The 22,785-nt window shown below is 39.1% G+C and overlaps 1 protein-coding gene across 6 annotated transcripts in view; it reads left to right on the top strand.

Annotated features, from left to right (window-relative positions):
- The first annotated feature begins 2,218 nt into the window (after positions 1 to 2,218).
- Positions 2,219 to 22,785, top strand: part of SYNCRIP (synaptotagmin binding cytoplasmic RNA interacting protein) — a 53,591-nt gene continuing 33,024 nt past the window's right edge. For 3 of the 6 annotated variants that reach the window (XR_013975470.1, XR_013975471.1, XM_080934475.1), the window contains exons 1-10: positions 2,223 to 2,474; positions 3,764 to 3,923; positions 4,626 to 4,744; positions 4,862 to 4,969; positions 7,081 to 7,194; positions 7,291 to 7,467; positions 18,087 to 18,222; positions 19,736 to 19,941; positions 20,457 to 20,606; positions 21,254 to 21,375. Coding sequence is in view for 4 of the 6 variants with exons in the window: in XM_080934475.1 (XP_080790601.1) it covers positions 3,776 to 3,923; positions 4,626 to 4,744; positions 4,862 to 4,969; positions 7,081 to 7,194; positions 7,291 to 7,467; positions 18,087 to 18,222; positions 19,736 to 19,941; positions 20,457 to 20,606; positions 21,254 to 21,375 (1,280 nt within the window). In the remaining 2 variants the exon portion in view is untranslated. Of the gene's footprint in view, positions 2,475 to 3,763; positions 3,924 to 4,625; positions 4,745 to 4,861; positions 4,970 to 7,080; positions 7,195 to 7,290; positions 7,468 to 18,086; positions 18,223 to 19,735; positions 19,942 to 20,456; positions 20,607 to 21,253; positions 21,376 to 22,785 lie in introns of all 6 variants that reach the window. The other 3 variants (XM_080934474.1, XM_080934476.1, XM_080934477.1) reach the window with 3 other exon arrangements.

Raw genomic sequence — 22,785 nt, 5'->3', positions numbered from 1 at the left:
GGTTAGCCGCAGGATTTGATTTCCTGATAGGTCATCAGGAGAATTTGAGGTTCTAGATGATTCCTTTAATTAGTGGAATTTAACATTCCACTAATGTTGAATGCAAGTGGACGACTGTATGTCAGTGGTAACCAACTCTGAGGATGTCGCTGTTTTGTTTTTCAGGCAGCATGCTACTCTTGAACTTGCTGTGTAGCTTCTTCCTCCTGTTGGGATTATGGTTGGTGACTAAAGGAAGAATCTGGTGCTGAGTTTCTTTTGAAACGCAGGAGTATCAGAAATACTTAAAAAAAACAAAAGCGGGCTGGAGAAGTGCCTCAGTAGTTAAGGGTGCTTTACTGCTCCTGTAGAGGACCCAAGTTTGGTTCCCAGCATCTAAGCCCTGAGTTTAACTGTAGCTCCAGTGGGATCTGTTACCTCTGTGGACACATGCACTAACACGCTCATGTTCACACGCTGACACACACATACAGAGAATGAAACCCTTTAAAACATGCAAGGGGGGGGGTGAAGTCTAAATCATGAAAGGAATTCAGGTCAGAGATGGAGAGGTTTCAGTTGGAGAGCTCTTGACACAGCCTAGGGAGGGGCACTTTCTAAAGCTCTTGTATTCAGGAATCGTTAAGTAAGAGCTGTGTCAAACTTTTCCCACCTTCTTTAGTCTTTCTAGTACCATTTTGGTTGTTTCTCATTGAGATCATTATCCAGACTTTTTGGGGTATGAACTACAGTATCTTGCTGAATTAATCAAATACCATAGCAGGGATATGTTTGGTTAGTGAGGGATTTAGACGGGTGATAGTCAGAGCCTTATTAAACAGGTTTTGGATAGACAGTACCTCAGAAATATTTTCTATTTGGTCTACTTGTCAACAGAAAAAAAGAGCTCCATTTTATATGTCTAGGCACTTTGGAGAGTGTTTATCTAACTTTCCTTGGACTACTGGCTTGTTATCAGAGCATAAAGCTCATTTGGAAGAACCAGTAGCTTTCTAAATATAATTTTTTTTTTCAAAAAGGATAATGCTATTTTCCATTACAGTTGCTCTGGATAAAATTAGTATCCATATCGCCTGAGATACAAACGCCTTTGTCTTGTCTTTCTTGTCCCTAGTAAATGGTTACAAAGGAAATGTCACTTCACATAACATTTAATTGCCAAGATGCTTGAAAAGAACCACATTTTCCTCACAGTTGTCCTAATCACGCTGCTTTGTGCTGCTTCAAGTTGTTCAAAGTATGCCAGGAGGAGCACTTAACGGCTTAAAAGGCCAGGGACAGAAACGGAATATTGCACAATCCAACACCACCGGGCCGGTTAAGCTTCCAAATCTGGCCTCCGTGTCATCCCCGGGCGGGAGGCACAGGGATTTCCTCGCGAACCCGCGGCGCCCCTCCCTCCGCCCAGGGTATTCGTGGAAGCGGAGGACGGCGCGCGCCGGGCCGCGGGATGCCCCATTGTCCAGCGGCGGAAGCCGGGGCTCCCCGGGGTGACTCCCGAACTCGAGCCCAGCCACCCGGTGGCCCCGAGTTCCGCCATCCCCCGTGCAGCTCCCCTCCCCGGCAGCCCCATTGTCTGCCTCGCCTCGCCCCGCCCCGGGGGACACGTGCGCCTGCAGCTTTCCGAGCGCCCAGGGCGCGGGGCGGCGGCGACGGCGGCGGCCCCGGCAGAGCGGTCGGCCAGCGCCCGGCACCCTCGGAGCCCCGGCCGGCCGTGGAGCGGTGGGGGCGGGGAGGGCGGGGTGGGAAGATGCTTGTGTCCTGACAAAGAACGAGTGGGACCCGGCGAGCCGGCAGCCCCGCCCGCGGAGCGCGAGGGAGTGTCCGCGCAGAGGGCGGGTCTCTCATTCACTCGGCCCCTCACCGTCGCCGCGGCGGAAGGGCGGGGTCTCTTCCCCCCCCTACCAGGAGCTAGGGGCGGGGCGAGAGGCGGGGCTCGCGGGCGCGCGTCCTGAGGCGTCGGCTGCGTCGTCACGTCAGCGCGGGAGAGAGAAAGAGCGACTCGGCAGGGACTGGGGACGGGCCGAGAGAGCTAGCGAGGGAGGGCGTGAGCCAGAGAGCCAGCGAGAAGGGCGGCCACTCGGATCTGAGCGGCCGCGGACGGGAGTGGGGAGGCTGGGGGAGGAGGTGCAGGGAAGGAAGGACGAAGGCCGAGGGGACAGGGCGGCTAGCGGCCGGCGGAGGTGGCGAGGGGAGAAGGAGGAGCTGAAGGAGGGCAGGGGCTGAGGGAGTGAGTGAGAGAAGCGGACGCGCCAGGGAGGGGAGGGAAGGGGGGGTCACGCGGGGGCGCGCGCGCGCACTGGGAGCGCGCTCGGAGGCGAGTGGAACTGGATCGGGTTTGCTGCCAGCGGCGTGAGCTTCGGCCGCCATTTTACAACAGCTCCACTCGCGCCGGACACAGGGAGCAGCGAGCACGCGTTCCCCGCCACCCGACCCCGTCGGACAGGATTCCTCGGCCCCAGCCCCGCGGGGAGGTAACGACCGCCGGCACCCGGGTCTGGGAGGGGAGCTCCGTGACATTGTGGAGGGTGCTTGGGGGAGGGCGGCGCGGGGAGAAACCGGCTTTTCTGGAAAATGGATTCCAAGGGGGAGAAGAGCACGTTGGCCGAGGCTGCCAGAGAGTAGGCCGCGACCGTGCCTCCACTTCCTCCTCTCCATGTGCTGCCGCGGCTGGGCTTTGTCTGCGGCGCTCCGGGAGGAGGCGCCCCGGCTGCCCCGTGGCCCGCGCGGACCGCGAGCGGCGGCGGACTTGGTGCTGTCGTGGCCGGCGGCGCGGGAGTGGGCGGAGAGGCGCGGGTGCTGTCCCGCGACCGGCCGGCGGGCTTGGGCGGTGCTCGGCTCCCGCGGGCGTGTGCTTGGCGGCGGAACGCCCTCCCGGCGCGGGCTGTCGGCCTCGGCGCCGCAGCCACTGCACCGAGGGGTGCGGGAGGCTGGGGGTCGCGGGCGCTCGGGAGCGCCCGGGGCGGAGAGCCATGTGTCACGCCGGAGACGGCGGCGCTGGGGGGCGGGGAGAGCCCGTGGCCTGGCGCCGCCGCGGCCTCGGTGTTGAGGGGCGAGATTGTGCGGCTGCACGGTTCGGGGGGCTCGGACCACTACCGCGGGTTTATGTTGGGAGGCGGTGATGACTGTCGTGGCCCGGTACTCGGTGGGTTTCCGTTGAAGGAAGTTGTAGGACATTTGAAGGCGCAGAGCACGTGTTTCTAATGGGCTCCTGGCGGCCGCAGTGGCGAGGCTGCCGCTCCGGGTGCGGAGTCGGGGGCGGGCTTTGGGGTGTGGGGGTGAAGGGTGGAGGAATTGGGTGGTGGGAAGGTGGTTTGTGTGAGCGCTTTGTTCTTCGCTGGCTGTTGTTACTGATCTATAAGCGGCAGGCGGGAAAAGCGCACTTTCTGGTTTACCTTGGAGAGAGACAAGCCCAGTGTTGCTTGCTTAACACACCTTATTCTCCGTTTTGGAACTGCTGCATGTGGCAGGCTGGGCCGGTCGCTGTTCTGATTGGGCTTCATTTGTAATAAGGTTTTTCTCAGTGAGTGTTAGCAGGTGAAGTCAGGGGTGGTGCTCAGGAAGAATAGAGTGAATCGGTCCTTCTGTACGCCGGGCTTCAAAATCTGGCTTGTCAGGCGATAGTGACTTTAAGGTTTCTTTCAAGGGAGGCTCAGGCTGACTGGTTGTAGTTAAGTGGTAGAGAAAGTAAAGATTGGGACTGTCATTGTCCTCCACTCTGTTTGAAGATCCTAGTTTAATTTTGCTTATTGCGTTTGAACAGATCTCTGGAAACATGGCTACAGAACATGTTAATGGAAATGGTACTGAAGAGCCCATGGATACTACTTCAGCAGTTATCCATTCAGAAAATTTTCAGACATTGCTTGATGCTGGTTTACCACAGAAAGTTGCTGAAAAACTAGATGAAATTTACGTTGCAGGTAAGAACTAACACTTGCAAAATTACATTATGAAATTTTTCTATTGGATTTCTGGCTTTGAGCTAAAATAGCAACTTTTTGTGGTTTCCAATAAATGTGGGAACTGGAGCTTTGCCTTGTTCTGATAGTTGGTTAATTTAGTTTGAGCTAGAGGTTAAAGTGTAGAGGGAGGGATGAAATGGGGGAATAGACCTCCCTAGGGGAAGGCTGACTGGCCTGATGGATAAGTATATGATAGTAGCAACAGCTGCTAAATGTTGAGAGCAGCCCATGTGACTTTTTGAGGTATTTTTATAGTAGGATTCTTGTTTAATAACTTGGTAACTGTAGGCTAGTTCTCTTGTCATTCATGGTGTGGTGGTTCCCTTTTCTAGTGGTACTTGACATTGAGGTTCAGTTGTTATGCTTGGTGTTTTGTTGGTTGACTTTAGGATTTGTAGGCCTATATATTTACTGTAGAAATATTGCAGTGTTCAAAACTACTTGGACACAAAACAGGATGTAAAATATGTTGACTCCTTTTTGTGTGGTTGAGAGGACTTATGGCTAAAGTATGTTTTTCATTATGTAGATGAGGGGAGGATAAGGAGGGTAGGTAGAATCATTGTCATACATGTACCTGTATTGGTCAATACAGGACTCTGAAGAAATAATTTAGAAAATGGAAAAGATGATAACTCACTAAATTTTTTTCTTCTCCAGGGCTAGTTGCACATAGTGATTTAGATGAAAGAGCTATCGAAGCTTTAAAAGAGTTCAATGAAGACGGCGCATTGGCAGTGCTACAACAGTTTAAAGACAGTGATCTCTCTCATGTTCAGGTAATGTGAATTTAATGTCAGTGTAGAAAGAATTAAAAATGAATATTTTTGATGTGTTCATTTAAATTTATTAGACATAAACATAATGTTAAATATGAATGGGAAATTTCTTTACAGAACAAAAGTGCCTTTTTATGTGGAGTCATGAAGACTTACAGGCAGAGAGAGAAACAAGGGACCAAAGTAGCAGACTCTAGTAAAGGACCAGATGAGGCAAAGATTAAGGTATGTTCCTAAAACCTTCTGTAGCTTTGTTCTTGGTTGTTTACTAGCTTTGTTAAATATTTCTGAAGTGTGCATGGGTGTATATATTTCTAAGGTTATTGTCTTCTAATGACTAGATGTTGAAAAGTACTATGTCCAGTTTTGTTTTTGGTTTTTCCAAAACCATTGAATTTTGTCTGGCCATTACTGTTCCAACCTGTGTTGTCACTTCCAAACTTTAAGAAAATTTTAAAGAGATTCATGCGTGGTTAAGTCTAAATGCTTACTTATAGATTGCTGATAAGTAACCTGGAAGCAAATTAGCTGGCTGCCTAGGGTTCTAATGAATTTAGAATTTAGTATTATTTTATTGGGTTATTGAGGACAGTTATTTCTAAAACTAATTTTGGTAAGCAAGGACAATTGGTTGAGAGTGAAAGTTGTTTTTTTTTTTTTTTTTGGCAGGTTGGTTGGTTTTAAGGTCATAGAAGATTAAATGGCCTCATATTTAGGTAGTGTTCTTGGTGAGTTAGGTATAGTTCAAAGAGTATGGTTTAAATTTGTTTTTTTGTTGGTATTTAGTTATGAGCCACTTCTTGAGGCAAGAGCTATGGCTTAAGAAAATAAGTTATTAAGAAGGGCATAAATGGTATTTTACCTGTATTGATTGGAAAAGGAAGCCTAGATTATGTGTACAAGATTGGAGTATGAAGTTAATTGTCAACAGAAATTGAGTTTTCACATGTGATATTAAATGAATTGAGTTTAGCTTTCCAATAAAAATGGGGTTTATAATCTATTGCAATTATTCCAATTAGATTGGGGAATTTAAGAATTTCTGAAGAGTTAGTTGGTGCTTGGATTTGAACTTAGTACATCTATGCTCTTAACCACTGAGTCATTTCTCCAGCCCTTCATATAGTTATACCTTTAAGGGGTAAATTTGAGTGTAATGAAGAAAACTATTTAGATTGTACAACTTTTTGTGAAACAGTGTTTAAAAGTTTATAAATACTTTTAATATATTCTCATAAATCAGTTTTTTTGGGGGGGATACATTACAGTAAGCAGAAACCCTATATATAGATAGTTCCTCCCACAACTTTATATATGATATTGCTTGAGTAAAAAAGATTAAATTTTGGGGCATTGAGGTGAGTAAATCTCCAGTCACACAACATTTTGATAAGTTTTGTCATAGTCTTTATATTTTGAATTGCCAGCTAGTTAATACAATAGTTTTGTTACTTTCATAGTTGATAGAATAGAGAAGGGACTTGTGCCTATATGGCTAAACAGGTTACACATGTCCTTTTACCTGTAATGATGGATGAAGAAAAACCCCTAATTGAGTAAAATGAATTACATTAGTTTTAATAGTTTGAGGGAGAAAAAAGTTATGATTGTAGTTACTTACTGTTTTTCAAAATTATTTTGGCTATTTTTTCTGAATAAGTTATGCTGTTTGTTGCATACAACACTTTGAAAGCAAATAATAGAAAAGCTTTTTGTATAGCCTCCAAGTTTGTAGACATTTAAGGAGTGGAGTTGTATCTTTGGAGGTGACAAAATGCCCATAAATGGTATTGTGTGTCTTGGGGTGGGGTATAAGAGTTTATTGGGTAAGAAATCCAGGGTTGGATAGTAATCAAATTGTTGCATTTTTAAAGAGGTGTTCTCTCTCTCTCTCTCTCTCTCTCTCTCTCTCTCTCTCTCTCTCTCTCTCTGTGTGTGTGTGTGTGTGTGTGTGTGTGTTTTGTTATCAGGTTTTCTGAATGTAGTCCTGGCTGTCCTGGAACTCTGTCTGTAGACCAGGCTGGCCTTGAACTCCTGAGTGCTGGGATTAAAGTCATGCCTGTTTTTAATGAGCTCTTTCTTAGAGTGGATATATATCTTGGAGGTTGCTGATGGATTGATTTTAATTTTTATTGCTCAGTAATTGGTCAATAAAAATGATATTCACAGGATCCTGAAATTTTGATGATAGGTATATATAAAAGGGAGAATTCTAAAATAGATCTTATGCATTTGTACGAAGGAATGTTGCTAAGATAATTAGAAATATTTGAATGGTATTAATTACTACGTGTATTTTGTGAATGAAGCATTAATAACATTTTGAACTTTTCAAGGCACTTTTGGAAAGAACAGGCTACACACTTGATGTGACTACAGGTCAGAGGAAGTATGGGGGACCACCTCCAGATTCTGTTTATTCAGGTCAGCAGCCTTCTGTTGGCACTGAGGTAAAGAAACTTGTACCATTTATAGTTAAAAAAAAATACAGCTATCTAGTTTCCTAAAGAATTCTCCATGATTGTGAATTCATATTTAATTTTCAGATATTTGTGGGGAAGATCCCCAGAGATCTGTTTGAAGATGAGCTTGTTCCATTATTTGAGAAAGCTGGACCTATATGGGATCTACGTTTAATGATGGATCCGCTTACTGGTCTCAACAGAGGTTATGCGTTTGTCACTTTTTGTACAAAAGAAGCAGCACAAGAGGCTGTTAAATTGGTAAGTCCTTCCCCCCCCTTTCCTCTATGCTTACTGTCAGGCTTTTCTTATGTGTTTTATTTGGCGTTTTTTGAGGTGCCTTTTATTTTTCTATGAATATATCATAGAAGGGATGTTTGATAAAATTCAGAATCTATAAGACGGTATAGGATTTCTAGTTGATGCATCTGGCTTTGTATAGTTCTGTGTAAATTTCAAGGAATGAAAATGATGTGGCTTCCAAAGATTTTTCCACATTTGGACCACATTTTTTCTTCATCAGAAATTCACAGAAAACACCCATATGCTTTAAATAAATAAGTAAGCAAACAAATAAGACAGCTATTAGACACTGGCTGTTTTTCCGGAGGCCCTAGGCTCAACTCTTGGGTACCCACAGGGCAACTCAAAACTATCTGTAACTCAGTTCTTAGGGATTTGATGCCCCCTTCTGGTGGCACCAGGTATGCATGTGGTGTACAAATATGTGGGCCAAACACCCATATACTTAAAATAGAAAGAAAGACAGTATAATTTAGGGAAAAAAAAATCACAGAAGATACCAGGATGATACATTTCTAGGTAGCAACATAAAAGATTTTGTTGTGAGTGGGAATGTTTGATTTAAAAACAACCAGATGTTTGAGAGCCTAATTCTTATTTTCCTAACATTTAAAAATGTTCAAAATTATGGATTATATAACAGGTTAATTTTTTTCTTTTAATTTTGTGAATCAAAAAGATTGAGCAAGGTATAGTGGTTCTAACTACATTTAAGTACTGAGGCATCAGGATTGCCATGATTGAGGCCAGCCTGGTATGGTGGTGAGAAAGCCAATAGGAATACACACAAGTAAACAAACACACCTCAACACCAACAACAGTAATTAAATAAAAGCTAGTAACTTGAGAGTAAGCAAGGGGGTGTACACTGGAGGAGTTGCAGGGAGAAAAGGGAAGGGGGAAGCGATGTAATTAAGAATTATAAGAAAAGTTTAAGATCTAGGGTTTAGTTAAACTTAAAGGATGTGTTATATTTGTGTTATGTAGCTCTGGCCTACTAGTACTTGTAGGCTAGGGTGGCCTCAAACTCTCAGATCTTCCTGCTTCTTCACAGACCCAGTTGTATCATTTCTGAGGACAAACTTAACAGTGGCAGATATTTGTTAAATTTGGCTTATCTGATTTATGGAATTAAACAAATTTAAAATTGTCAGGTTGGTTTCTCCTGAAAATATTTAAAGAGGATATAATAGGATATTTGAATTTGAAGTCCTTTAGCTTTCTGAGGTTTTTGTTGTGTATTTGTTTTTGTGTTTGTTTTGGATACTGGGTCTTACTATGTAGCTCTGACTGCCCTGAAACTAAGATCCTACCTGCCTCTGCCGTGCTGTGACTAAATGTACACACCAGTATGCTTTTATTTAATCTTATTTTTGAAATTTGTGATGTTTACAGTCATTTTTAGTTTTGACAATACCTATATATAAGATATGATTGTATTTAATCCGGCGCCCCTTTTCCCCATTTCCATTCCGTTTTATATCCTTTCTCACCTTCTTCCTATCTAGTTTAAGCATAAGCAGGAAGTCATTTTCTAAATAACTTAGTGGTTACACCACTGAGGAAAATGACTTCTCTCTTCCAAATCCTCCTCAGAGAAGAGTGGGATTTCCTGAGTCTTCCCTCATACTTGATGGCATGTTACAAAGACCCAGTCTTGTACACGTAACCTTAGTTCTTACATATGTCTGTGATTACACAGCAATGTCATTTTCAAAAGTCCATGCTTCATAACATTCCTCCCAATTTCCAACTCTGATAACTTTCTTCTCCCAATTATGTACTGCTTTCCCCAAGCTTTGGAGAGAGGATGCTATGTACCATTTAGAACCAAGCAGTCAATAGTCACTTATTCTCAGCAGTTTGACCAGTTAGGAGTTCTCTGCAGTAAGCATCATCCTTTGCTATAAGAAGTGTTTCTGTCCCAAGGTTGAGAGTAGGACTAGTTTATGGATATAAATGTACATGTTTAGGGGGCCTGGAGAGATGGCTCAGGAGTAAAGAAAACATATGTTCTTGGGGAGGATCCCAAGTACTACTTTCATGGGGGAAGATCATAATCTCCTGTAACTCCTGCTCCAGGGATCCAGCACCATCTTCTGTCTTCTTTGGATGCCTGTACCTAGTCAAAAGGAAAAAAAAATGAACAAAACAAAATTTAAAAGGAGACCTATGGGCTGGAGCGATGGCTCAGTGGTTAAGAGCACTGACTGCTCTTCCAGAGTTCCTGAGTTCAAATCTCATCAACTACATGGTGGCTCACAACCATGTGTAATGAGATCTGATGCCCTCTTCTGGTGTGTCTGAAGACAGTATACTTATAAATAACAAACAAACAAACAAGCAAATAAATAAATACTGTTGGCCCAGACAGTTAATCACAATTTAAAAAAAAAAGCCCATAAATGTTTAGAAGACAGTTGTATTAAATGTCTACTTAGCAAAACATAAGCGGATGGCTAACATCTTTGGGATCTGCCTATGACCTTCCAAGCCATAAACAGTTGATCAGGTTTTATAGTATTGGACCTGTATTTTCTTCCATGGAGGTAGCCTCATACCCAATTAGAAAGTGGTTGGTTATGTCAAGACTGTACCTTATGCACAGTCTTTAGTATCATGGCTTAATGGTGTAGCATACCTAACCTAATATTTTGAAATACTCTTAAAGTTGAGAACTCTTTTTTTAAAGATATATTTATTTTATTATATAAGTACACTGTAGCTGTCTTCAAACACCAGAAGAGGACAGGGATAACCTTGAACTTAATGTATATACCTGATTCGTCTAAGAGCACCATGACTTACTCAATATCAAAAACCTTTGTATACCCTGTCTTTCTGATTTTCAGATCTGGTATGTTCACTACCATTTTTAAACAGACCTTAAGGAGGAAAAATAAGTATTATTTTGGAGTTTTCTATTGTTTGAACATCTGTCCTGTTCTGTGAATATTATTGAATGTGTAGGATTAATATTAAGAAAGTTCCTTCTTTTCCTTCCTTCTACTTTTATGTGTATGAAAACACTGTTGCTGTCTTCAGACACATCAGAAGAGGGCATCAGATCTCATGTGGTTGCTGGGAATTGAACTTAGTGACCCAGTGTTGCTATACCAGCATGAAGATTTAAGTTCAGATCCCCAGGATCCATGTAAAAGGCAGGCTTGGTGATAAACTGTGTATCTTAAGCCCTGGGGATGGGAACAAAGAATCTTTTTAGCTCATTGGCCAGCTATTTCTAGTCTGTGAGCTCCATATAGGTTCACTGAGAAATCTAGTCTCAAAACAAGAGAATTGGTGAAGTATATACATCTTTATATAGATGTATACACAGCACATTAAAAAGAATCATTTGCTTGGGGTATAAAAAATAACACCACTTTTGCTAGGTGGCAAAAAAAGTAGCTTAAAAAGTTTTTTTTTACATGTATGGGTGTTTTTCCTGCATGTAAATCTGTACAACTTGTGTGGCTGGTGCCGGTGGAGGCCAGAAGAGGGTGTCGGATTCCCTGGAACTGGAGTTAACAGAGGATTGAGAGCGGCCAGGTGGGTGCTGGGAGTTGAACTTCGGGTCATCTAGAAGAGAAGTTTGTGCTCTTAACCATTGAGCCATTTCTCTAGCCCCCTAAACAACCAACCAACCAACCAACAAACAATAACATCAGTAACAAATCCCCCAAAATCTTTAAAAATTTGAGTAGTAAGTAACATATATGAAGACAAAGAGCCATCTTACTGAAGAAAAGCCAATAGAATTTTAGCAAACTTCTTGTGAGAAAGAAAAAGTGCTTTGCTTGAATGTATGTATGGGGGTTGTGTGTTTGTCTCCTGTCGGAAGAGGTTGGAAGAGGGTGTCTGATCCTGTGAAACTAAGCTTGTGAACAATCATGTAAGGACTTAACCTGGTTCATTTGCAAAAAGTAGCAGTGCTACACTTTAAACTAGCAGACCAGCTTTCCTTTCCTGTAGACTTTTTTTTGCTCATTTTCTTTACTTCTAGATGAATATAAGAAGCCACAGAAAAAGGATAAATAGTGATAGCATATGACCTTCTAGTTAATAGATTTTGAGCACCAATGAATAGGCTAAGATGTTTTAGTTTAGAAAACTCTATGGTTTTAACAAATCTAATCTAAAATTGTACTATAGTTTGCTTATGTATAGTTTTAACATGCTTCATGTATTTAATAACTGTATTGTAACTAATATAGAAATTTAATGTAGATGACCATGTAGCCTTTTTGATTGATCTGTGAACTCTTATTCTTAATTTTTCCATGTTTCTAGGTTTTTCTGCTTATGATTCAGCTCCTTAAATGGGGCATAATGTTTTACTGGATAAGTCGTCCTTGTAATTTAGTGCTTTTTAAAAAGGTTTTTTATGTGTGTGTGTATATATATATATATATATATATATATATATATATATATATATATATATATATATATATGCATAAATATACATAGTGTGTTTGTATATATGTGTATGTATATATATTCTGCATGTGTATGTGTGCCATGTGGGAGGTTAGTATGGTGGAGGCAAGAAGTAGGTATTGGATCCCCAAGAACTGGACAGTGTGAGTTACCCTGTGGACCCTGGGTATTGAACCTACATCCTCTGGCAGAACAGCTAGTATGTGCTTAACTGCTGAACCATCTTCCATCCCATTTAAAATCTTAAAATATTTTTATGGGTATTTTGCCTGCATGTATTTCTGTATAATGTATTCTGTGCCCTTGGAAATGAAGATAGGCTGTCATGTGGGTGCTGGGAATTGAACCCCTGATTCTCTAGAAGAGCAGTTGATGCTCTTAACTGATGAGCCACATACATCCCTAGTCCCTTAAGTAGGGATTTATTATTATGCATAGGATTTAGCAGATTTACTTTAAGATGAAAATAACTGCATTTTAGAGGGAATGAAATGTTTGAAACATGTAAATAATTCAAATTGATTTAGATATTTTCTGCTACTTAGTGGAAATGAGCATGTTAAATTTCTCAATAGAACATAATTTAGAAACATACAATAGAATATACTGTAGAAATTGTCTTGATTTGTGTCATATCTTGAGGTGAGGTTGGAGGTAAAACTCTAAGGTGAATTTTTATGTAACTAAAATGTCAGTCAAGTTATACACAAACAACTGTGGAGAAATGCCTCTTGAGTTATTTATAGATAAAATTGGGGCACAATTTTCTTTTGTATTGTGTCTTCCGAAACATTTTATGTTAAAAGTATTTGGATATTAAACACATTTGTAGTGGTTTGTTTTCCTAGATTGGAAACTATTTTAAGCTAGACATGGTGGCATACTGTGTGGTGGCCTTTAATCATAGTGCTTGGGAGAAGAGGCATACAGAACTCCTGTCTCAAAACAAGACAAAAAATCCAAATTACTACAGATTATAAATTTTCATTTTTTTGGGATTATTTATAAAACTGGGTTAATTTTTATTAGCTAAAGAAAAGTCATGAAGTTAGAACAACATAAGGGAGGTTTCTTTTGAAAATGTTTTTGTTCATTTGGGCATGGTGACAAACGCCTTTAGTCCAGCATTTGGTAGGCAGAAGCAGGTGAATCTGAGTTTGAGGCTAGCATGGGCTACAGAATAAGTTCCAGGACAACCTGGGCTACACAGAGCAACCCTATCTTGAAAGCTTATTTGTATTTAGGGGTGTGTGTGTGTGTGTGTGTGTGTGTGTGTGTGTGTGTGTGTGTGAATGAATGAATGCATATCTATAAACATGTATGTATATATGTTTGAAAAAGTCATACAATCTTTTTAATTCTCAGACCCTTTCCTACTTCTATATTTTTCTCCCCAAATTTATTTGTTTCTTTATTTTATTTTTTTAAGTACAAGGTCTTATTAAGTACTTTTGGCTGGCCTTGAACTGTCTGCCTCTGCCCGTTGAGTATTTAAAATTAAAGGCAAGTATCATGCCCAGTTTTTAAAATTTTTAATTTTTCTTTAGAAAAAAAATTAAAATCAGTTTTTGCTGCTCATATACTTTCTGGGTATGAGGGCCATCTGCCAGAGTGTGGTCAACCTACTAAGGACCATATCCTTAAGGGAAGCTTGAGTCCCTTTACCTAGAAGCCAATACATACCTGTCTATACTCATATATGCTTTTCTCTGTGCTAGCTTGATCTTTGCTTGATCTTATGCATTCATCATTTTTGACTTTCTGTCCTTTGTTGACATAGGTCCTAGTTGTGACTGAGATGTCAGTTGACAATTTACACTTTGTGGAGTTGTGAATTTCTGTCTTAATCACCATCCATTGCACAAAGGAAAGAACTGTTGAGTTCTAAGTGCTGCACTAATACTTGTATAGAGAAACGTATTTAGGGTGCAGTTTATCTGAATATATAAAGAAGTTGATTGAGTAACAAGTGATCTGTGAGGCCTTATAGCTTACTAGCATAGCTTTAGTGTGATACAAGGTTCTTTACCTGACTGCCTACCATAAACCAGGCACAATTTAAGCAGATAGTACATAAGGGTACCTTACCACATAGCCTACTTGTCTGAATTATATAGTTAAATTGTTTTAAAGATCTCAAATAGCATCCTTATTTCTAACCACTTTTTTATTATTATTACTGGATGGGTGGGTATTTATATAGCAAGCACATGGCATGACACTTTTGATTATAGAGCTTTTTTTTTTTTTTTTTGGGGAGACAGTGTTCCACAATGTAGTCCTATCCTGCCTGAAACTGCCAACCTGTGTTCTCACTATGTAAATTATATCAATTAAAACAACGCCGCTGTGTAGCTTTAGGGTGAATAAACTTAACTAGTCTTATAAATTTTATATCAATATTTGTGAAAGTTTGGAATGGCTTTCTAGTTTTCACTTGCAATACTTTTAAATGTGGTAGTGTTCAGTTGTAGGACTTAGAAGTAGGTCACTGGGTGATGTTTTCACTCTTACACTTCTAGGAGATATTTGACTACAATATTTTGAATTGTCAAAAAAACAGGAAATAGGGTTGGGGATGTAATTCAGGAAATAGAGTGCTTGCCTAAAATTCATAAAAGCTTTCTTTTAATAGTACCTAATTTAATAGTACCACCCATATTCCTAGCACTGGGAAGAAGTAGGAGAAATATCTTTGTCTAACAGCTTTGGATATGTGAGACAAAAAAACAATAGAGCCAAAACCCAGGGATTGGAAAAATAGTTGAGCTGTTAAGAGCACTTACTGTGCTCACAGAGAACCTGGGTGGCTCACCATTATCTGTAACTCCAAAGAGATCTAAGACCCTCTGCTTACTTCTGGTGTCACCATGCACATAAACACAGCCAAAACACTTATACATATAAAATAAATATAACCTTATCCCAATAACAAAAGAAGCAAAACTTAGGAATTTAAACCAGGAAAGGGGACAGGAAATGTGTATGTTTTGTATTGCACTGCTGAATTGGAGCCAGTGGATGGTAGCTATAGGATCTGTGACAGTGTTCCAGAGTGAAAATACCCCGGTGAAAAAATACTAATGGTATCTGTTAACACTAATAGATGAAATGTCTGCTTGCATATTGACAATGAACTTTATTAGTGTCAACTTTTTGGCAGAGGGTTTTTACCTCAGCTGCCTTTTAGACACTCAAACCACACACACCTTACTTTTGTGTTGTTTATGGTGTGTAATTTAAACATGTAGTTCAAGGATCTTGTCATGAGTTTGGGGTTAATTTCTGTTAACCTCACCACAAACACCAACATGCATGTGTATAAAGTACATGGATGTGTGTATACTGCCCTCATGTTTATTATATAGCCATTTTAATAAATGCAGCTGGGAAAACAGATCGAAGAAATATTTTACCGGCAACTTAGGAAATAGTTCAGAAGTTACTGAATTATTTTGAATATACAGTTTTCATTGTTAAATTTAAGCACAGAGCACAGTACTTGGTTTATTCTCACTGCCTCCATTTTTCCCTTGATGGTCTACTTCCTTCCTGTAAATAGTTCCCTTTCGCTTTCATGTCACAGGCGTTTATAAGTTGTATAGTCTATAGATGAGAGTGCATATTAGCATGAGAGTTTATACTACAGAATATAAATTGTTATTTTAGAGCGTTTATGTGGACAGGAGAGGTTATCTACAGCTGAAGTACAAGTAAATGGGGTGAAAAATAAAGGAGAAGGGTAAAAGGATAGTTCACTTGGGTTAGTTTTGATAGATGAGATTTGAGAAAGATTGATTAGTACAGTGAAGGAAATATGGCTAGTTGTAACAGTATTTTATGGAAATAAGTAGACAATAAAGCTGTAACAAGTGACATGTTGGTTGCTTATTAAACTGCAAAACACTTGCATATTAAAGTTTTGAGCCTTGAAGTGGGTAGCATGGCATGAATGGTTGAATAATGAAAAATGTTTGAATGAAAAGAACTTAAGGCCAAATGATAGATACAACAGTAGAAAGAGTTCAAATGTTTTGGAGCAAAAGATTGTAATTTGGATGAGAAAGTCAGGGTCTGAAATATTTTTGATAGCCTATGAACCTAGTACACAAGGTATAGATAAGTCCTTGTATAACCAATGCAAGTAAAGTGCTGTGACTGTCAAGTAAGGTAAGCCTTAAATTTAGCTGCTAAGGTGAACAGACTATAAGTAAACATGGAAGGGTCTGGGTGGATTAATCAGTAGTCTCTTCAATCTCAGGCAGTATTTACCGATAATATTGTAGATGACACTTTGAAGTTATACTTGAGTGACTTTTTGGAGTTATGCTAGCTTGCCATTATTGGGAAAGAGTGATAAGTAAAACATAAATAACAATGTAAGTCCTGAGCATCATGTGTAGGCATATGAAGAGTTGTCACTTGAGTAAGGAAACACTCACTGTAGAGTTTTTCTGTTATTTAAAAGAAAAATTATTTTATGTATGTGAATACACTGTTGCTGTCCTCAGCTACACCAGAAAAGGACATCAGATCTCATTACAGATGGTTGTGCGCCACCATGTAGTTGCTGGGATTTGAATTCAGGACCTCTGGAAGAGCAGTCAGTGCTCTTAACCGCTGAGCCATTTCTGTAGCCCTCACTGTAGAATTTTTAGGAGGTAATTTTGTTTCAGTGCAGAGAGAAAACTTTTTTGTATTTTATTGGATATTTTTATTTACATTTCAAATGTTATCCCCTTTCCCGGTTTCCCCTCCATACCCCCATCCCAGTCTTCCCCTGCTTCTATGAGGGTGTTCACCCACCCCTTCCCACCTCCCCACCCTGACAGTTCCCTACACTGGGGCATCAAGCCTTAGCAGGACCAAGGGCTGAGAGAAAACTTTCTAATTAAACGTTTTAAAATAAATAGACTTGTATGTGGTGGCTTTGCTGAGGATAGTAACACTGAATAACCACTTTTGAAACACAATGTAAATCTGGGATTGTGAAATTTGTGTGTTTTGTCTTATGTGTGTGAGTGAGGGACTATGTGCAGGTGTCTCATTGAGAGACAGTTTTGTTGTATGTTTGTATGAACAAAGTTATACTTATAAGTATTTTGGTTGCTTTCAATAATAATTTGTTGGCTTTACTAAGAAGCTAGTCTTTTTTTCTCAGTTTTGCTTTTGATACAGGGTCTCATTCTGAATCCTTGGCTGGTCTGGAGCTCACTGTATAGCTCACAGTTCACCTGCCTTGCCTCTGGGATGCTGGGAGTAGTAAAGGCATGACTTAACTTTGTTTTGATCAGTTATAAACCATATGGCCAAATTAAAAGCAGTTAATACCACGAAGTCTGTCAATTTGATGATAGATTATGTGATTATTGGGGAGGGAGCTACATGCTAAAGTACAATATAGATTATTTAGCTGTTTGGAAAATACATTTAGTCTACAACTAACAGTTCAGTGCAACAATGATTCAACCAGGTTTTTTTTTTTTTTTTTTTTTTTTTTTTTGTCTATAAGAACTTTTTGTTCTAAAAGAAAAGATTCAAAAAATGTAAGTGCTATATGAGGAAATAAAGTGTATGGCAAGATTTACTATAACTTCTAGTTTTAGGAGTACTGTGTTAGAATAGTAGGATGTTTATTAACATCTATGACATTATTCACTCAATATATACCAGGAGTAATATTCCTGCCTCTTAATTGTTCCCTTTAGTTTGTGACAATAATGTCAAATGCCTCTTGGGGGCTAGAGTTAGTTCTGTTGAGTATAATTGGGATATCAACATGAAAGGATGGTTTTGTTGACCGGAGGACTTGGGGATCACAGTGTTGTGTCAGCTGTTTATTGGAGAACCATGACTGGTGGAGTTCAGGGCAAAACCCACCCCCCACCCCCCTGTTTTTTAAGGTTTAGAGTTTAAAAAATTATGTGTCCGGAAAAACTCTGTATCCTTAATAGTTTACCTTTTATATGCTTCACCTATAAGGAAAAGGTAACCTTTTTAAAAACTGAAAATACGCGATACAGAGTGTTGTTAAAGTTTCATATGCGGGGGCATTTTTTGGCATATGATTGAGAATCTTCAGAGTTAATATTACCAAATTGATAAATTTAAAATGTGGTTTACCTTTTCTCTTCCAGTATAATAATCATGAAATTCGTTCTGGGAAGCACATTGGTGTCTGCATCTCTGTTGCCAACAATAGGCTTTTTGTGGGCTCTATTCCTAAGAGTAAAACCAAGGAACAGATTCTTGAAGAATTTAGTAAAGTGACAGGTAAGTTGGATTTAATTGGCAGAAGGTACAGTTTTTAGTAATGAAAACTTTTTTTTTGGTGCCAGGTATTCTAAACACTTAAAAGAATCTATTTGTTAACTAACAGTTTTCACCTCAGCTTGTTATTGAGAGAAGTGAAGACTGGGTTGGAGAGGTGGCTTGTCAGTGAAGAACAGTGGTTACTCTTTCAGAGGATCAGAGTTGGATTTCTAGGATCTACTTGATGGCTCTCAACCCTGTCTTTTGCCTTTGCAGACATAAGGCACAGGCATATTCAAGTAAAACATCTATATACACAAATTTAAAGAAAAAAAAGATAAGTAGTGTACATAGAGGTTTAGGGAAATAATTTTCTGGCATGACAGATAATTTAGGACTACAGGGTTAGGTTATTTACCTAGCATTGAAAAAGCCTTATGTTTCCTATCACTGCATAAAGCCAACTGTCATTCAAGTGCATGGGAAAAGGAGGCAAGGTGGTTGGAAGTTCAAGGTTGTTTTCTGCTGCACAGTGAATTGAGGTCAGACTGCTGCATGAGACCCTGTCTAAAATTTTAGACAGAAGATAAAGCCAGATTTAGGAATAGGGCTGGAATTTGAATCTGCAAAATTGTTGCATGTCTATTCTATTTCTTTCTTTCTTTTTTTTTAGGTGTTGTTAATCTTAGATATTAAGGAGGAATGAATGCTATAAGCAGAGATGTTAATGTGGTATAATATATATGTGTGTGTGTGTATATATATATATATATATATATATATGTATATATATACATATATGTATATATAATTGAGTTGATGGTTTTCCTATAGTGTTATTCTGTTAAATCTTTAGAAACATAGAAAAGTGTTTGGTAGTAGCAATATATCTACTGTTTTCCTTTGAAGTAAGGCCATTGATAGTTGAGAGCAGAAAAAGATCATTTAAATAAATTTTAGACCTGGCAAAATAGTGGGACTTTTACTCAGTAAACACTTGAAAAACAAGCAGGGTGAATTTAGTTTATTGGTAATGTTTTACTTATACTGAAGACCTGGGTTCTTGTACATGTGACCATTCCTTCTCATATAGAATTTTAGTGTAATGAATTAGTTTAAACATGTTTGCCAAATGTTTGCTGACATTTTTCTAAATTATATGAAGATTTTTTTTCCCCCCATTTTCCTCTGAGGCACTTAGTGGAATTAAATAAGTCCTTGGAGCTAGTTAAAAAAATTTTGCTTTTGTTAGCTTACAGTAACTTGGCAGGTTTGATTTGGAAAATTACTGGGTTTTTTTTTCTTTTTTTAAAGTATGTTTTTATTATGTAGTTCAGGTTGGTTTAAAACTCGTGACCTGAGTGAGATTTTAGGTAATGCATTTCTTTTCAAAATAATCATCCTTTGTCAAAGTGTCTAGTTTAGAAAATACTTCTCATATTTAATAGTATTTAAATAGTGTCTTGGTTAAACAATGCTTTTGCAATTAAATGTTTTTGCTAGTTATTTTTCTGGGATGTTTGTTTAATTTTAGAGGGTCTCACAGATGTCATTTTATACCACCAACCTGATGACAAGAAAAAAAACAGAGGCTTTTGCTTTCTTGAATATGAAGATCACAAAACAGCTGCCCAGGCAAGGCGTAGGCTAATGAGTGGTAAAGTCAAAGTCTGGGGAAATGTTGGAACTGTTGAATGGGCTGATCCTATTGAAGATCCTGATCCTGAAGTTATGGCAAAGGTAATGATAGTTAAAGTATTTTTGTGGAGTTAGAAGGAGAAGCATGAGAAAAAACATACCAAAAAATTGTATGAATTGCTTTTAAGTGATGTTTTTTGATGGAAAAAGTGATTAGAGTTCTATACTAAGAAATATGTGTGCATAGAAAGTAAAAATATAAATCTCTTCGTAGAATTATGATTAATTTTTTAAGGAACTGTCTTGTACAGGGGCTGCATTATTGAAGTTTCTTTTGCTCTGTAGTCTTTCACACGTTTTTATTAAAGTGTAATCCCAATATCTGTGTAGTTTTACTTACTAATGATAACTGAGCACTTTTTAAAAGTATATCTTGTTCAATACCTGTTTTATAGTATGTCTTTTTGATTTAACCAGCAATCTCCTTGGTATTGACCCAGAGGAGTTATGTTTTACTAGTGGTTGTAATTCAAGTTAATTTATAGAGTTGGGTGAATACTTTTGGAATTTGATCTCTGGTAATAATTAAGGAATTTGCTTTATTTTTCAAATTTCAGGTAAAAGTGCTGTTTGTACGCAACCTTGCCAACACTGTGACAGAAGAAATTTTAGAAAAGTCATTTAGTCAGTTTGGGAAACTGGAACGAGTGAAGAAGCTAAAAGATTATGCTTTCATTCATTTTGACGAGAGAGATGGTGCTGTCAAGGTAAATAACTGGTAGACATTCCATAGGCATCTAAATTAGACCAACATTTTTAGTATTAAAGTCTATATGCTCTATAAATTGGAGGCAAATTCAGGTTTTGAAATCTATTCAAACACTGGAGAGATGGCTCAGTGGTCAAAGAGCACTGACTGCTCTTCCAGAGGTCCTGAGTTCAATTTTTAGCAACTACATGGTGGCTGACAACCATCTGTAATGGGATCTGCTACCCTCTTCTTGTGTGTCTGAAAACATTTACAGTGTACTCAAATAAAATCTTAAAAAAAAACCAAAAAAGAAATCCATTCAAGTTGGGCAGTGGTGGTGGTACATGCCTTTAATTCCAGGATTTGGAAGGCAGAGGCAGGTGTAGCTCTGTGAGTTCAAGGCTAGCCTAGTCTACAGAAACAGTGAGTTCTAGGATGGCCAAGGATACACAAAGGAAACCTGGTCTTGAAAAACAAAAAAATCCAGTTTAGCAAATCTTTATTGGTTTCACCACGTCTTAAAAATAGTGAAGAGGAAGATCTTTAAATAAAGCCCAATCTTTCATCTTATTTTTTATATAATTGACTGAGGCTTTCAGAGTTAATGGTAAATACTTTAAAATTTTTAAATTATTATTTTGATCATTATCTTACTTTTTAAAGGCTATGGAAGAAATGAATGGTAAAGACTTGGAGGGAGAAAATATTGAAATTGTTTTTGCTAAGCCACCAGATCAGAAGAGGAAAGAAAGAAAAGCTCAGAGGCAAGCAGCAAAGAATCAAATGTGAGTAAAATTTTATAATTTATGGAAAATAATATTTGCAATTTTGGTATGTTACTGAAACATGTCAAATCTATGAACTACCTACATTTTAGAAACAATTTGAATTGAGAACTTTGGGTAATATAGAAATGCCACAGATCTAAATAAATGGTTACTATGTTCTTGCTGCTGACCATATTTGTGACAATTCCAAGTAGCTGATAACTTAATCAAAGGGAAGTAAATAATGTTACTATATAATGTTCTCTTGAAAGTAAGTACCATGCATCTTACTAATCTATGACTTAATATTTTTAGTAACAGTAGGGAACCCCTCCCTCAGCTTTTTTGAGACTGGGTTTCACTGTGTTGTACTAGCTGGCCTAGAACTTGCTGCATAGACTAGGCTGGCCTTGAACTCACAGAGATCTACCTGCTTACCTCCTAAGGGCTGAAATTAAAGGTGTGTGCCACCACGCCTACTTGAGATTTCTAATATATTTTTTATTAGATTGTTACCTTTGTATCAGAGATACAGAGATTTATTCACAAATATATCATCAAAGACTGCATATGATAGACATTTTGAAATGAGTATAGGTCATAATAAATATTAACAGATGGCTCAGTTGTTAAGGGAGTCTGTTGCATCTTTAGAGTGCCAGAGTTGAGTTCCTAACATTCATATCTGGTATCTCATGATCTTCTAGCTTGTTCTGATATCTGTCTGGGTACTTGTATGCATAGACATTAGTGCTTACATACACAATTTTTTTAAAAATGGTCTTAAAAATAGATGTGTGATGAATTGTATTGGTTGGAGACACTTTTGTAGAGGGCCTACAAGAAGGTATGTGTATTAAGGAAATTAAGAGGGGCTCACAAGATTGCTTAGTGGGTAAGGGAACTTGCTGCTAAACCTGTTGACTGAAGTCAGGTTGTTCTGAAACCATGTGGTAAAGAGAAAGCTCACTCTTTCTTAAAAGCTGTCCTCAAATACACATTGGTACCTGTGTGTGCACAAACACAACAAAAGTCTTTTTTCTTTAGGAAAAAAGTAAAGTAAGAGATGTTAGTGAGAAGGCTCAGTGTTTACCATTCAGATACTAAGTCAAGTAGGCCCATTCTGTGATTTTTAAGGCCAGGCTGGTCTATAGAGTAAGTTTCAGGATAGTCAGGAATGCCGCCAAGAGGAAACCATGTCTTTAAAAAAAAAAAAAAAAAAAAAAAAAAAAGTAAAGTCTAGAAACCTATTGTGCAAGATGAGCATTTTTAATGTCTATTGTTGGTCTAGGGAAAAACTGCCTTTATGAATGGAGTGTAAAAAAGGAAATTGTTTTGAGATTTGGTGAGATGAGCTAGCAAGTAAGGTGCTTGCTGTCAAGTTTGACAACCCAAGTTCCTTGAAATCCACATGGTGGAAGGAGAGAA

The sequence above is a fragment of the Micromys minutus genome (genome assembly GCF_963924665.1).
Source record: "Micromys minutus genome assembly, chromosome: 21".
Lineage (NCBI taxonomy): Eukaryota > Metazoa > Chordata > Mammalia > Rodentia > Muridae > Micromys > Micromys minutus.
This window is presented reverse-complemented; position numbering and strand designations above follow the sequence as displayed.